This window comes from Sus scrofa, chromosome 5 (genome assembly GCF_054392235.1).
Source record: "Sus scrofa isolate SSC_HxYL_T2T_F1_AM1 chromosome 5, Sscrofa_HxYL_maternal_Yorkshire_Landrace_v2.0, whole genome shotgun sequence".
NCBI classification, from domain to species: domain Eukaryota; kingdom Metazoa; phylum Chordata; class Mammalia; order Artiodactyla; family Suidae; genus Sus; species Sus scrofa.
This window is the reverse complement of record NC_139387.1, coordinates 5,663,482-5,679,521: the sequence shown is the minus strand read 5'-3', so window position 1 is coordinate 5,679,521 and position 16,040 is coordinate 5,663,482. Positions and strand designations below refer to the sequence as shown.

Here is a 16,040-nt window from a genome sequence, read left to right as displayed (position 1 = left end):
CCACGGCCGCCGCCCGCCCCGCCCCGCCCTCCTCTGGGCTCCCCGCGGCCCCCGCCCACACGCCTGGCCGCAGGCTGGCGGAAGGCGGCCGGGGCGCGAAGCCGGGGAGCAGGACCCGGGCACCCGGGCCGCCCGAGGGCGCGCGTGCGTGAGCGCGGGGCTGAGAAGCGAGCGGCGCCTTTACGGCTCGGGGCCGCCGGCGTGTGCGCACGCGCACCTGGGGGGGCGGTGTCCGCTCTTCCAGCCCCAGGCTGCCCCGGGGGATGCCGGGAAGTGAGGCCTGGCGGCGTCCACGCGGTGGGAACCGGAAGGGGATCCGGGGGTGCCCGGGAGGGGAAACTGAGGCTGGGAGGCGGCGGTCGGGCGGAACTCCGGCACCAAGCACCCCTGGGCGGCTGGCGGACCCTTGGAAGTGCGGGGCCGGGATCTCTGATTGTTTGGGCTGCTTCAAGAATTCAGGTGCATCAAAGGAGGGGCCGCTCTCACTTTCCTTACATTTGGGTTGAGCATGTAAATTTATTCAGTGAAAACTAGGAGTTTTTTCTTACAAGCCGTGGTTTTGCAAAGGTTTTTCAGAGGGCAGTTGTAGAACTTCAGACCTAATTCTTTGAGCGTTCTAATTGTTCAAGTTCTAACGCTTCCATAGGGGTTTTCCCGTTTGCAACTTTTCAATAATTGTCATTTGCTGAAAAGCGCAAAGGCTGAAGTGTGTCTTGGTGTGTATGTGTGCTTCATTTGCTGAATATTTTGATGAAAGGTTTTAAGCTGAATTTGAACAGAATGCACCAGTGAAGAGGACTTGTTCCATGTGACCAGGACACTTAAGAGCCACAGGCTCAAACCCCAAACTCCAGGTGGTGATGGTGAAGTAAAATTCACATTTTATGGTAAGATGAGAAAAAATTTTAAAAGGTATAGTTGACTTACAGTGTTGTGCCGACTTCTGCTGTACCGCAGAGTGACCCAGTCATACACATAGGTACATTCTTTTTCAGGATGAGAAAAATTTAAATGTAAATTTCTTCCTTTTTCCCCGTTTGGGCCTCCTCCCTCCTCTTTAGTGTGTATTGCGCTTCTGCATTAACCGAGTTCCTTAGGAGGAAGCATTCCTTTTTAATCTCTTCAAGGGTCACTACTCTTAGGAGATAACCGTTTTTTAATCTCTTCCGAGGCCAGGGTGATCCATGACCCACTACTTGTTTTGTACACGTTAGATCTGGGTTGTGTAAACTGTCAATAAAAGGTAACTTAATGTATAGCCTTCTGTCTCAAAACTGCTTTGACCTCTAATGGGGAGAACAGTCCTCAGAGCTTTCTGAAAGATTGTTTCCCAGGTTGTAGTCCTCAACTTGGCTCAAATTTTCCAACTCTTTTTTCTTTCTTTCTTTCTTTTTCTTTCTTTCTTTCTTTCTTTTTTCTTTCTTTCTTTCTTTTCTTTCTTTCTTTTTCTTCTCTTTTCTTTTTGTATTTTGTCTTTTTAGGGCCTCACCTGCAGTACGTGGAGGTTTCCAGGCTGAGGGTCTAATTGGAACTGTCGGCCCATACCAGAGCCACAGCAACACCAGATCTGAACCGCGTCTGTGACCTACATCACAGCTCACAGCAACGCCGGATCCTCAACTCAGTGAGTGAGGCCAGAGATGGAACCCACAACCTCATGGTTCTTAGTTGGATTCGTTTCCTCTGTGCCATGACGGGAACTCCAAATTTTCCATGTCTTAGTTTGACTGATTAACTTTTTTCATAGACATAGTGAAGAAACATTATAGAGCAAAATGTTGCTGCCATACTGACCTACTTTTTTCTTTTTTTTTTTTGTCTTTTTGCCATTTCTTGGGCCGCTCCCGCGGCATATGGAGGTTCCCAGGCTAGGGGTCTAATCAGAGCTGCAGCCACCATCCCACGCCAGAGCCACAGCAACGAGGGATCCGAGCCGCGTCTGCAACCTACACCACGGCTCACGGTAACGCCGGATTGTTAACCCACTGAGCAAGGGCAGGGACCGAACCCGCAACCTCATGGTTCCTAGTCAGATTCGTTAACCACTGTGCCACGACAGGAACTCCTGACCTAACTTTTTTCTAACATCAGCTTTGTTGCAAAAATTTTGCAATTCAAACACTAAAAAAATTTGTAAAATTTTGATGATTGACGATTCGATTGTTAGCATTTTTTTTGTCTTTTTTTTTTTTTTTTTTTTTTTTTGCTATTTCTTGGGCCGCTCCCGCGGCATATGGAGGTTCCCAGGCTAGGGGTCCAATCGGAGCTGTAGCCACCGGCCTAGCCACCGGCCTAGGCCAGAGCCACAGCAACGCAGGATCCGAGCCGCGTCTGCAACCTACACCACAGCTCACGGCAACGCCAGATCGTTAACCCACTGAGCAAGGGCAGGGACCGAACCCGCAACCTCATGGTTCCTAGTCGGATTCGTTAACCACTGCGCCACGACAGGAACTCCCGATTGTTAGCATTTTATAGCTTGCTTAGATGAAAGTATTAACTGCATCCAATTCCAAGTGTGCTTCTGCTTCATGGGGTTTTTAATTTAGTAAGGATGTTAGTTCTCCTAGGCTGTGCTCATTGGACCAAAAATGCCTTCCGCGTTTAACTTTTAAACTGAATGTAGCTGGGTAGCATTCACCATAATGTTTTGCACTTTGGAGAGAATAAACTTGCAAAAGCTTAATTGAGATTCCATGAATGGGTAAAATAAATGGAAGCATATAATAATTTTTATACAGTCTGGCATCCACAATGGAACAATTCCTCAGCCAGTAGAGCCGATGTATTAATAGTGAAATGAGCACAGGAAAACTTGGATTTAGAAGGATGAGTGAAACTAATGTAGAAAAAGTCCTTTAATTTAAATGAAGAATCATGCTTTACAGAATGTTATGTCAACCCTCTTCTATAGCTTCACATGTTCATTCATTTGGGGATGTGTCCTTCTCAAAATAATTACTGACTTTCGAGGTCAGCGTGATATTTCCAAATGAGAATTGTGTCATCTGGTTTAGTCTGCGGTTAATGATATCTCTTTGGCCCCTAGAGTGAGAGGTAAACCGACAGATATTTTGTGGAAGGTTCAATTTCATAATCACTCTGAGAGGAGTTCCTTTGTGGTGCAGTGGGTTAAGGATCTGGCGTTGTCAGATGCCCACTGCAGTGGCTCAAGTTGCTGCTGTGGTGCAGGTTTGATCCCAGACCCGGGAACTTCCATCTGCTGTGGGCATGGCCCCCCAAAACCCCCAAACACCTCTGAGAAGTGGAAACGTGGAACTGAATTTTAAAGGAAACGTGGATCTAAAAAAAAGTTTATTGCAAGATAAGAAAAAGATGTTACTAAAAGAAAATAAACAGAAAGCTGTGTATTTATACCATACCAGAGGGGACAAAACCCTCTGAACAGCAAAAATGTTTAGTGAGCGGGACCAGTGAGCCTCTATCTCTCACACTGACTCTGCAATTTCCCAGAGCCTTCATGCATCTTATAGGCCACAGGTGGAGGCAGGTGGGCCAGGGCAGCTGGACCTCACTGTGAACAGTTGGTACATAATAGTATTTACTCAGGGAGTTCCCACTGTGGCTCAGTGTGTTAAGAGTCCGACATTGTCTCCATGAGGACGCAGGTTTAATCCCTGGCCTCGCTTAGTGGGTTAAGGATCTGGTGTTGCCACAAGCTGCGTGTGGATCACAGATGTTGGATCCAGTGTCGCTATGGCTGTGGCATAGGCCACAGCTGGCACAGACTGGCAACTGCAGCCTGGATTCAACCCCTAACCTGGGAACTTCCATGTCCCGCAGGTGGGGCTGTAAATAGATATATAATTAATTAGGTAAGGGGAGATGCCGTCATGGCTCAGTGGTTAACGAACCCGACTAGCATCCATGAGGACGCAGGTTTGATCCCTGGCCTCGCTCAGTGGGTTAAGGATCTGGTGTTGCTGTGAGCCGTAGGTTGCAGACGGCTCGGATCCTGCGTTTCTGTGGCTGTGGTGTAGGATGGGAGCTACAGCTCCGATTGGCACCCTAGCCTGGGAATCTCCATATGTCGCAGGGGCAGCCCTGAAAAAGCAAAAAAAAAAAAAAACAAAACAAAACAAAACCCTGAAAACCCCCAAAACCAATAATAATGATTAGGTAGAATGTCTGTTTCACAATAGACACTGGTCACTAATAACAACTGTGCTATGTGGTTTATCATGCCTTAGAGCCTATGCCTGTATAGACGTGTATCATACTATTTTGTTATGAGCAACCGTATGTTGCACTAGCTCAAAACCTAGCTGTCGTCGTGTCACCTGCATCTTCTTCCCCCTCCGTCGGTCTGAGGTTATCCACTCCATGGGACAGTAAACCCAACTTGAGCTGGCTTCAGGGAAAAGCGTATATCTTGGCTCACCCAGTGTCATGGACTGGATGTTCTTGTTTCCCTAAAAGTCACATGATGTTGAAGCCCTAACCCCCCATGGGACCAAATTTGGCAAAAGGACCTGTCCTGAAGTGATAAGGCCATGAGGGTGGGGTCCTGATCCGACTGGGCTGGTGTCCTTAGGAGCAGAGGGGTAGATATAGAGCATTCTCTCTTTGTCTGGTGAGGGCAAAGCAAGACGGGGCCGTCTGCCAGCCAGGAAGAGAACGCCCACCTGCCCCTTTGAAACAGAAAACACCTCTGACGTGAACCCAGCCGGAACCCAGGTTGGGACTTGAACACACAGTTTTTTAAAATTAGAATCACTCGCCTGGTATCTGGACTTACGGAGCCTCAGGTTCTTTCGCCTCAGTGCGGAAGGAATTCAGCTAGAGGCAAAGTGATAGGCAAGAAATAGATTTATTAAGATAGGACCCTTGGGAGGGATGCGAGTGGGCAGTTAAGGAGGATTAGGTGGGGCCGCATTTTAATAATCCAAGGAAAGCGGGGAGGGGAGAGGCCACCTCTTCCTCCTTCTTGGAGTAGCTGTCAGGCTGACATCATTAGCTCTGCCTCCGTGTCGGGTAAGAGTGTGTTTGACCCCATGAGGTCAGACTGGGACTGTCCTGGTGCTTATTTAGATCAGAAGGGAGGTTGCAGATGCTAAAATATGTTGACTCATCTCGCATTTCCCTTAAACGCCTCTCCTTGGTCCCAAGGATCATTATCTCACTGAACTTGAATGCAGCCTTTTATCTTTCAGTTAATGACCTGAGACATAGCTCGTGCTTTTATTTATGGTTTTATAGTTAAGCAAGGCTGCTTCGCTCCCCCATATTCTGATGGCTTTCTTGGGTGATTATTAACTTTCAGTGGTCTCCCAAAGTTCCCTTGGTTTCCCTCTCTATCTATGGTCCCCTAGTGGGACTTCTACAGCTACCTGTGTAACTAAGCTACTATATCCCTATCACCTTGATCTTGGATTTCCCAGGCTCCAGAAAATAAATTTCTGTTGTTTAAGCTACCCAGTCTGTGGCATTTTGGTATGATAACCGGAACTATCACATAGCACATAACAAAGGCATTCATGTGGACTTCAGGTCCAGCTTGATCAAGGAGCACAAACATCACCAGGATCCACTTTTTCTGTCCTTGTCTCTCAATTCTGCTCTTCTGTGTACTGGCTTCAGTCTGTTGGAATGATAAAGTAGCTGCAACAGCTCCAGCCTACGTCCTACTGGGGAAGCAAGCCTCAGTCTCTTAGGTTCTCTCCCACAGAGGTTGGGTCCTGTGAATGTCCCTGACCCATCCCTCTGTTCCTGACAGGCAGGCCTGTTTCCCATTCTCCTCCCCAAATGCAGACCCAATTGAATCAGATCCCTAGTTGAAATCTTCTTGTGATTACCCAGTGCCCAGGAACACAAACTCAGCCCTTCACGTGCCCTCCAAAGCCCTGTGTGGTCCAGCTCTGCTGACCTTTCCAGCCTCCTTTCAGGACCCTCTGCCCTCATTCTTGAGCCCCACCTCCTGGAGTGCATCATCTCAGCTCTGCATCTGGGGTTCTCATGTGCTGTTCCTTGCGCCTCTCACCTAGTTAATTCCAATTCATTCTTCAGGTCTCAGCTGAAATGTTATCTCTGCAAGGAGCCTCAGGATATGCAATTTAATCAGCTAAAATCATGTCTCCGCTTCCCCCCGCGCCCCCTCCCCCCCAACCCAGGGAAAAGAAGAGTGCAGTGGGGGTGGGGGAACCATTGAAAAAGGAAACTTTCATCCTGAAAACGGGAAATGGCAAAGCCCAGTGTGAGCTTTGCTCTCTGAAAGCCTCTCCTGCTAGGAGCTGGGAGGAGGGTCCTCACAGAATACGTGTTTTTCCTACATCACAGAGCCTGTTCTCAACCAAAGAGGCGGTGATCTGCTTCCATGCGAGGGGAGCCAGGTGGCCAGTTGGGCTGGCTGCTGACTGGGAGACTGTGGGCTGGTCTCCCAATGGCATCTTCCTAAGGGAATGTGCTAAAACCATGTTCTCCCTTTGTTTCCCTTTTAAATATTTAAGGCACGTACAAAATTATAGGTGAGGGAGTTCCCGCTGAGGCTCAGCGGAAACAAATCCGACTAGGAACCATGAGGTTGCGGGTTCGATCCCTGGCCTCACTCAGTGGGTTAAAGATCCGGTGTGGTCGTGAGCTGTGGTGTAGGTCGAAGACGCGGCTTGGATCCTGTGTTGCTGTGGCTGTGGTGTAGACCGGCAGCTGCAGCTCCCATTCGACCCCCAGCCTGGGAACCTCCACATGCCGCGGGTGTGGCCCTAAAAAAAAGAAAGAAAATTACAGGTGAAAGCCTACAGAGGCGACAACACTGCTGTGCCTTCCTCCGCTGGCTTCCCTTCCCCCCGGCAAGGGAAATCATTGGATGTTTATTGTTTCCATGCTGGAAAACATGCTTTCGTTACATATGCTTGTATGCTTAATTAAACAATATATATTGTTGGAGTTCCCTCGTGGCGTCGTGGGTTAAGGATCCAGTGTGGTCAGTGCTGTGGCTTTGGTTGCTACAGCGCATGGGTTAGATCCCTGGCCTGGGAACTTGTGCACACTGCGGTTGTGGCCAAAAACAGACAAAAACCCCAATACGTGGTTGAGTGTGTTTGTTTTTGGCTGTGCCTGTGCCGACTGGGCTGGGGATGGAACCTGGGCTGGGGATGGAACCTGCGCCACAGCAGAGACCACGCCGCGTTCACCCTGCATTTCTCTCACATTCCTGAGCTGGGCTGCCCTGTTTCTTAGCTCATTTTCCCTCCAAAGGGGCGTAATCTGTGGACCCCATCTTCGTGGGAGCTTTGACAGAAATTTGGTGGAAATATCCAGGGTGTTGTGTGCTCAGAGAATGCTATCGTGGTTTTTGCCTTAGACTTTAAAAAACGGTGGTACCAGAGACATAATACAATGTTTACTATTTAAACCATTAAACCATTGAAAAAAATAGTCGAGCAGCGCTAACTACATTTGCATCCTTATGTAACCACCACCACCTCCATCTCCAGAACTTTTTCATCTTCCCCAGCTGAGATGCTGTCCCCATTAGACATCAGCTCCCAGTTCCCCCTTCTCCCAGCCCCCAACCTCCTTTCTGCTTCTTCTCCATGGCTTTGACTCCTCCAGGGTCTCATGTAAATGAAATCGTATGGTATCTGTCCTTTAGTGACTGACATATTTCACGAAGCCTAATTTCTTTAAAGTTCAGCTGTGTTGCAGCCTGTGCCAGAACTTCATTCCTTTTTTCTTCTCTTTTAGTTTTCTTTTTCTTTTTTTGTCTTTTTAGGGCCACACCTGCGGCATCTGGAAGTTCCTAGGCTAGGGGTCGAATTGGAGTTGCAGTTGCCGGCCACAGCCACAGCAACTCGGGATCCGAGCCGTGTCCATGACCCACACCACAGCTCAGGGCAACGCTGGATCCCTGACCCACTGAGCGAGGCCAAGGATCGAACCCACACCCTCATGGATGCTAGTTGCGCCACAGTGGGAACTCCCTCATTCCTTCTTAAGGCTGAATCATACTCTGTTGTATGGATGGACCAGGTTTTATCTGTTCATCCATCGACGGACACTTGGGTTGTTTTCACTCGTTGACTATTAAGGAAAATGCTGCTATGGTTGTGACTCTGCTTTTTTTTTTTCTTCTTTAGGCTGCACCTGCAGCATATGGAGGTTCCCAGGCTAGGGGTACAATTGGAGCTGCAGCTGCCGGCCTGCACCACAGCCACAACAGCCCGGTTCTTGGCAATGCTGGATCCTTATCTCACTGAGTGAGGCCAGGGACTGAACCAGCATCCTTGTGAATACTAGTCGGGTTCTTAACTAGCTGAGCCACAATGGGAACTCCTGCTTTCAATTTTTTGGAGTTTCCAGAAATTTCCTTAGATTTTTTTTTTTTTTTTTGGCTGTGCCTGTGGCATGTAGAAGTTCCCAGGCCAGGGATGGTACCCAGGCAACACAGCAACCTGAGCCACAGCAGTGACAACACAGGATCCTTAACCTGTTGAGCCACCAGGGAGCTCATCCTTAGACTTTTAAATCCCTTTGTGAAACTAAGAAAGGTGTTTATTGTGCACTTTGGGATATTACTGTCATTTGTAAAATTGTTTTTTCTCCTGTCAAGTGCGTGACGACAGAGGGTGCTCCACAGTCCTGAGGGGGACAGTGGTTATCAGCTTTTTGCGATTCTAGATTTTCTTTGAGAATCTGATGAAAGCCATGGGCCATATTCCCAGAGAAATGCATGCATGTGGCTGCCCACCTGTGCATGTGGGCGTGTGCACACACGCATTGATTATGCTTCTCATTTCTCTTTCTTTCTTCTTTTTTTTTGGCCACACTCTTAGCACTTGGAGGTTCCCAGGTCAGGAATCAAACCCGTGCCACAGCAGTGACAACACCGGGTCCTTAACCCACTGCACCACAAGGGAACTCCTGTGCATCGAATTTCAAGGGGTTCCAGAACCTCTGAGGCTCATGACAGTGACTCCCGGTGGAGGCACATCTCTCGTTTCTCGATGCCAGCGTGAGGAGAAACGGGGCTTGAAACACGGAAGTTTTCCTTTCTGGAAGCTCCTTTAGGGCTGCGTGGGTGTCCTCCGCCTGCAGATCTCAAGCTTGCTGCTTTGCCTTCCAGAAGCTTTCTGCAGCTCCTTTATCTTCAGCTGGAATACAGCCAGGGAATGGCTGAAAAAAACCTTCTGATTCCAGTTACCCTTCCCCGCTTCATAACCACAGATGAAGGAGAGAAAGAGGTGATATTTCAGCTCATTTCCTGTTTATTATTAAAAAGATTTCCATGAATATTTAAGTACATGCATATGTATGAACATGATGGAGAAAACGCAAGTTTGAATATTCGAGGCAACTAAAAGAAAAACGTGGTTACACAGATAGGGTCACCCTCGCGGGCAGAGTGACGGCCGAGGCGCCTGGACAGCACGGTGCCTTCACAGGAGCCCAGGACAAAGGCTGTGAGCACGGGGCTTCAGCGTGCCAGTCCCTCCACATGCCCAGCGGTGCTAAGATATCTTGTATCAAGCGCAGCAGGGGCTAGGTCTGCTCAGACTTTTTAAAGTTTTGATCTCAGTGGAATAAGAAGTTTCCTTGCAAATCTACGTGGCCTCTGGACTGAAAAAATACTCGGTGTCCATCCGTATCCTCTTTCTTCCCCTGCTTCCACCAGGCTCGCTGTCCGCTGAGGGCCACGGGCGACTCTAGCTGGAAGGGGGCAGGGAAGGGAGGGGCCCTCGACGTCTTCCAGGGCTGGGCACAGGGCTCGGCCGAAGCTTTCTAGTCCGGCTCAGTGCGAATGGAAGGGAAGTGACCCGTCCACCCGGGCAGGAGGCGGAAGCCCATCTTTCTCTGGATAAGCTTTTGGCACTCGTTCCAGAGGATGGGGGTCACTACGTAACGCCCCCCCCTTCTGGTCCCTACCCCTGGGCCTCTATTGCCAAGCTGACCGGCTGGGTTTCCCAATCTGTAGAGTTCAGCGATCAACACTGCACAGAGAGGCACTGATTTCCGACTTTGGGATTAGACGGGCTTGGATTTGACTCTCAGTTCCCTGCCTTACTAACTATTCAGGCTCGCCCACCTGACTGGGCCCTGAGCATTGTCTGTGCTTCTGCTACAGCCCTGGGCCCAGGGCTTGGCGGCAGAGGAGGCGGGGCGACTCTGGCTCTTCATTGCTTCCTGTTGAGCCTTGGGGTGCAGACAATTCCAGAGAGTCCCTCCAGGGGCTGGGGATGCCTCAGGGAAGCAAAGGGGCCTGTTCTTTGGGGGCCGCCCATGCAGGATGCTGGGCGGGGAGAGTGTGGCCGCATCCATGTCACCTGGGCCTGGGGACAACCGGCCCCTCCTGGCGTCCTCTCCCAGAAGTGAGCCGGCTGGACAAGGTGGGCTCCAGCTCCAGGCCACCGTGCATCTGGCACACAGTGAGGGCTCAGGACTTACTCCTGGGGGCTGCAGGATGGGACGGGACGGGCAGGGTCTCTCAAACACCATGGTGCTGCCTTCGTCCTGAATGACGGCCGCTCAAAAGGGCTGAGCCATCACCACGCGGATCTCTGGTGAAGGCCAGTGTCCTGAGCGTGTCAGCCGGGCTCCCGGGTCAGCAGGCTTGGCCTGTGTGCTCTCTCGGCTGGTGGAGAGGGGGCTGCCCTGTGAGGCTGGGTTGGCTGTGGCTTTGCCCTTTTTTTTTTTTGCTTTTTAGGGCCCCACCTATGGCATATGGAGGTTCCCAGGCTAGGGGTCGAATCAGAGCTACAGCTGCTGGTCTATGCCAGAGCTACAGCAAGGTGGGATCTGAGCCGTGTCTGCGACCTACACCACAGCTCACAGCAACACTGGATCCTTAACCCACTGAGCGGGGCCAGTGATCGAACCCACGGCCTCATGGATACTAGTCGGGTTTGCTGCAACGGGAACTGAGCCACAACGGGAACTGCACAATGTCCTTCTCGACATGTAGAGCGGTGAGCCTGGCCGGGTCTGCTCTGTCCCTCCTGTCCACGCCTTTCATCCCCACCTAGGGCCTGGGAGGTGTGGGAGGGCCGGCCTTCTCCTGACAGGAGCGCTGGGCTCTGCCAGCCCAGGCCTCCATCACCTTTCTCTCTGCCACCAGGGGGCTTTCCAGGGAGTCCCACCTGTCCCTGGGCTGTGGTCTCTCTGCCTTGCGGGGAGCCGAGCACACAGTAGGTGCTCAGCAAAGGTTTGCCAAATGACCCAACTTAGTTCAGTATCTTATTTTTCAGTGGGGATGGTGGAGGTGCTGGAAGGATTATTGAACCCCCAAAATGTCCCTCGGGCAGCTCTGACAGACCAGGGGCCTCTTGTCGTGGATAACCTGAGCTTGTCTGCGCCTCTGGGAAAAGGAGCGTATAGGCAGGAAAGGTGGGTTTGTAAGGGGTGCAGGAAAGAGGGGGTGGCTTCAGGCCTTCTAGGTTGGCTTCTGCAGGCCATGGCTCTCTGGAAGCTTTTTGGCCCAGTCTTGATTCTAATTTTTCTGCTCATCCCAAACCAAAGGAGGGAAAACCGCCTGAGGCCACGACCTTGGCCCCCCTGGGCCCCCTTGAGCCTGTCCCCACAGAGCCGAGGAGGAGCTGGGAGCGACTGAGGAAGGAGGCAGGGCGACCTGGGGGGGCTGTGGTCTGAGACGCAGTGGAGCCCAGGGCCGAGGGGGGCCAGCCCCACGGCAGCTGCGAGGCTCTGCCACGGGTAAGAGAGCAATCGAGAAAAACAAGCTTAATTTGGGGAAGCAGATGAGGTGACCTCGAGACTCACTCACTGAGGGCTCGGCCACTGAACCTGAGAAGATTCTGCCCCTTTCCTGGGGGCGTCTCCGCCGGAGCAGAGCCTGCCCGGTGGCGTCAGGCCCCAGGACGTGGTCCCTCCGTCTCCATGGCCATCTTCGGAGAGCTCCTCTGGCTGCCCCAGCGTGATGCTCCACGGGCCCGGAACCAAGCCCATCAGAACCTCCAGGCCTCGATGCCCGCTTCCAGTCCTGGGCAAGTGGGCAAGCTTTGTGCTTCCAGGAATTTGCTGCTTTGCTCCTTTCCTTGGAGTTTGTCTTCTGGCCAGCCACTGAGGGTCGGGGCCAGGAGAAGGGCAGGCCCAGGCCGGGATAGGTCTGTGGCTGCTCGAGGCCAACGTTTCCGTCCGGGAGTGGGAGGGGCTTCTTGCGGCGCAGCCCCTGGGTAGCCGGGAACCCCTGCACCCGTCCAGGGTATCTGTCCCTTGGGACCCCCGTGGGGCCTGCCCAGCTGGGCCGGTCCTTGTCCTCCTTCCCTTTTCTCTCCACGTCCACCTGGAACCAGGTGGAACGGCCACCTCGTGTCAGCCAATCTACCACGTGCATCCGTGACGGAAACCAGAAATGTGCTTTGTCGTCACAGGAGGGGGCCCCAGGACCACGAGGCCCGAGGAGTGGAGACAGCTCTGGGTTTAACAGGTGGACCCTACAGGTTCCCCGGCGTGGGGCTGAGGGCTGGAGTGGAGATTCAGGACAGACCCCACCCTGGCCTTCCTGATGGTGCCGCAAGTTTTACTGGGTAGGGGAAGGGCTGGACGGTGACTTGGGGGGCAGCTGGTGAGTCTGGATTGTTGGGTGCCGGGTACTGGAGAAGGGGGAGGGCCCCCGTCTGAACTGCCCCCGTCCTGCTCTGCCTGGGGGACACGGGGCAGGGTCTGACCCCAGGGGTGGTGACAGCCACCCGGTGGGGGAGGGGCTCCCACCCAAAGGGCAGGTCGATTCATGGGTATGGGGGTGGCAACTGGCTGAAGCCACCCAAAGGAACCGCAAGAGAGAGGTGAGGGCTCTTTCTGGTCCTCTCTGGATCAACACAGGCTTTCAGAGAGGACCAAGGACACCAAGCCTGTTCCCGGCGCCCTCCCCGGGGGCTCCGTCGCAGGACCGAGGGCTTGACACGGGAAGGGAGGCCTCTTTCTGGAAACTAAGGCTGGCTTTCAAGGACTCGGCCCAGGGGAGGGGCAGTGGGGCCTGGACGGGGCTCACCAGCTGACACTGACCTCCGACCCAGGGCGGGCCCTCCCAGCTGGAGGTGGATTTGGGCAGAGGAGGCGCTGATGACAGCATCAGTCAAGTTGGGGACCCGCCACTGCTGACGCAGGTGAAGGCAGTGATTCCTGAGCTCCCAGTGCTATGCTGGACCACAAAATCCGTCACGTCTGCCTTGTCACCCGGCCCTGAACCTCCAGAGACCTCATGTGCCTGCCCTCAGGGGTCGCATCCTCTGTGCCTCGGCTGTTCTCAAACCGCGCTGTCTCTCTGGTCTGGGGCGAGGAAGAAACAGCTGAGAAGCAACTGCAGTGGGCGATGGGAGTTGGTGTGAGGACTGGCCCACGCTCCCCGGGGTTCTGAATTCTCGGTGGCCCTAGAGCCACCGAGCACCGCGTCTGCGAGTCCTGCGGCCTGTCGGTGTCCTCACTGGCTGCATCCCAGGCGCTGGAGCTGGGCCGAGCCGGACACCGAGCAACCTGGTCCCACTCCAGGCTTTCCTGTTTCGAAGAGCGACTCTAGAGAGAGGCCAGGCGGTGCGGCAGAAAGAAGACAACTGGAAGCCTCTGCCTGGGGGCAGCCCACCCCTCCCGGTGTCCAGCTTGTGCTCCTAGGAAAAGCCTTGCCTCCCAGGGGCCAGCGGGCACAGCATGAGCTCCAAGATCACGGCCTCAGGGTTGGACATGGGCCCTTTCCAAAGTTTACTGGTGGGCCCTGCACCCCCAGGAAGGGGTCTGAGGGGACACTGCTTTCCACCACGTTCCAGCGGAGGGCAGCGCTTGGCAAAGCAGTGGAGGCCAGTTCCCCAAGCATCTGTGTTCCAGGGTGTGTCCGGGCCGGCCCACCTTGTCCCCCGGCCCGCAGGCTCCTGGCCTCATGTCACAGAGGCGGTAAGTGCCTGGAGGCGCAGTGGAGGCAGTCCGGGGCGCCGGCAGCCGCTGGGCTTGCGCTGGCTTGTGGGAGAAGCCGGGGCTGCGATGACGATTTACAGGCCCCGCAGAGACTTTTCCTAAAGTGCCCGCGAAGAGAAGTATATATAGATTTCTATTTACATTTCCACACACATGGCACCGAATTAGATGCTCTGCCACGGGAAGGCAGGGATCCACGGCTTCCTCTCCCAGCTCCTCTGTCCTGTCCCATCCCAGAATCCTGAGAGCCCAGCCACACTCGCCACGTCCCAGAGGAGCCAGTGGGTGCGGACGGCTTGCAGCCATTGCCACCGGCTTGTCGAGGCCCCCAGACGAGCCTTCACGCAGGCCTCCTTCCACAGCTTGGCCTCCTGTCTCGGCCTGTGCCTCTGAGAGCCTCCCTGAGACACGGCAGCCACGCTCCTCCCCTCTCCTGAAGTGCCAGGTGGAGGGCACGGGCCACCTCCAGATGCCAGTGCTGCCCAGGACCCGCCCATGTGCGGGCAGAGCGTCCTGGCCCAGGCGGGCATCTGCTGGTGCCGGCTCAGGAGAGGGCACGGGAACAGCAAGCGGGGAGAGGGAGGGAGGAAGAGAGGCTGCGAGGTCTTCCCCCGGGGGCGGGATCAGAGGAGGGCAGTCCCGCGGGGGTCTCTGCCTGGACGTGGTCTCGCCCTCCACGGGCTGGTCAGCGATTCCTGCAGAGCAGATGCCACGGTGGTTTCCAACGCAATGCGGAGGCCCGTGAGCCCCTCTCGCTTCTCCTGCGCGGGGCAGGAGCGCCCTCCCCCGGGCCGGCCGGCCATCCCCAAGCAGGCAGCTCCGCCGGGTTATTTGTAGGGCCGCAGGAACCGGGACACCTTGGAACGCAGCAGTTTGATGAAGGACCGCGGGAACATCTCCTTGGACTCCTGGGCCGTGTACTTGAAGTAGTTCTGCGGATGCGCCAATACGTCGAAGAGGGCCTTGATCAGCTTCTTGTCCTGCAAGACAGGCGAGGCTGGCGGCGAGGGGCTGGGGCCGGGCTGGGACCCTGGTCTCCCGCCTCTGCCAGGCCTGGGGCCCTCAAGGGGCCCTCATGTGTCTGCAAGGATGGGGGGGGGGAGAGGCTGGGCTGGCTGGTGGTTTCAGGACACCACCCTTTGTCAAAAACAGGTTTTTGGTTTTAATAGTCGTCAATGTTTTCTTAATCGTCTATTGGTTTAACTCTTGGGGCTCCCACCACGTTCTATTTTAAGAGGGTTTGCTGCAAAAACAAAACAAGACAACACACCATGTTGAAAACCAGAGGACACGGCCAGAGAGGGAGGATTTGGAGGCCAACGGGTTGGACTGAAAATCGCAGCTCCACCCTCTACCCCCAGCTCCTTAGTCTGGGGACTAGGACGCTGCTAGCAGCTCTGATGGGGTGAGGACCCCTCCTCTTGGGGCTGCGAGGAGAGGACACGCAGGGCTGGGAGCGGAGGGTCTGCCCACATGGTCTCAGCACAGGTGCAGTGAGGGTTCGGGTGGCAGACTCCCTGGTGTCCTCACCCAGCAGCCCTCGATCTGGTGCCACTTACCAGCTGGGCCCCCTCTCCCAGTCCAGGGTTTCTAATCCCCAAAGTGGGGCTGTGTCACGCGGGAGGGGAACCTGCCTGGCCGGGGAGGGGTAGGCAAGAGGCCCAGTGACAGCAGCCACAGCACTCGCACTTCCTGCCTCACGTGCCCCCCGTCTTACTGGGACTTTGGCTGCACTGCTGTCTTGGGGTTAGACTTGTCTCAGTGCACGTGCACACATGTGCTTGTGTACGCGCGCACACACACACACGCACGCCCTTGGGAACATGCTGGAGTTCCTCCCACGTGCTGGGCGCAGCGTGCTGAGTGGGAGCCCCTGCGGCTCCTTCCCCACGAGGGGCTGGGGACGAATGAACACAGAACACACCTAAACTGCAGGGCTGACGGCCCGGAAGGAGGGCCACGTAGGACCCTCAGAAGGCCACCTGCCCAGAGGCTGGGACACCTGAGCTGCGACCCGCAGGACAGGTGGACGTTCACTGGGGAGAGAACGGGGAAGAAGGTTCCTGAAAGACCTTGGCCAGCGCGTGTGGGGAGTGCGGGCCTCTGCAGAGAAAAAGGCAGCGGCCACGCCAGGCTGGGCCTTGCTGGCCAAGGCTTAGTCCTGA

General features: G+C 54.2%; 1 protein-coding gene and 1 long non-coding RNA gene across 7 annotated transcripts in view; one reads left to right on the top strand and one right to left on the bottom strand.

Moving 5' to 3' along the window:
• Positions 1-270: 270 nt before the first annotated feature.
• On the top strand, positions 271-4,133 carry LOC146403089 (uncharacterized). Its single transcript, XR_014802932.1, has 2 exons — positions 271-1,504; positions 2,240-4,133. It is a non-coding gene; the product is annotated as an uncharacterized LOC146403089 (long non-coding RNA).
• A 5,073-nt stretch (positions 4,134-9,206) lies between these two features.
• SCUBE1 (signal peptide, CUB domain and EGF like domain containing 1) overlaps positions 9,207-16,040 on the bottom strand; it is a 130,968-nt gene continuing 124,134 nt past the window's right edge. For all 6 annotated transcript variants that reach the window (XM_003125983.7, XM_084955060.1, XM_084955061.1 and 3 more), the window contains one exon: positions 9,207-14,855. In XM_003125983.7, coding sequence (XP_003126031.7) covers positions 14,703-14,855 — 153 coding nt within the window. In that variant the 3' untranslated portion in view covers positions 9,207-14,702. The remainder of the gene's footprint in view (positions 14,856-16,040) is intronic.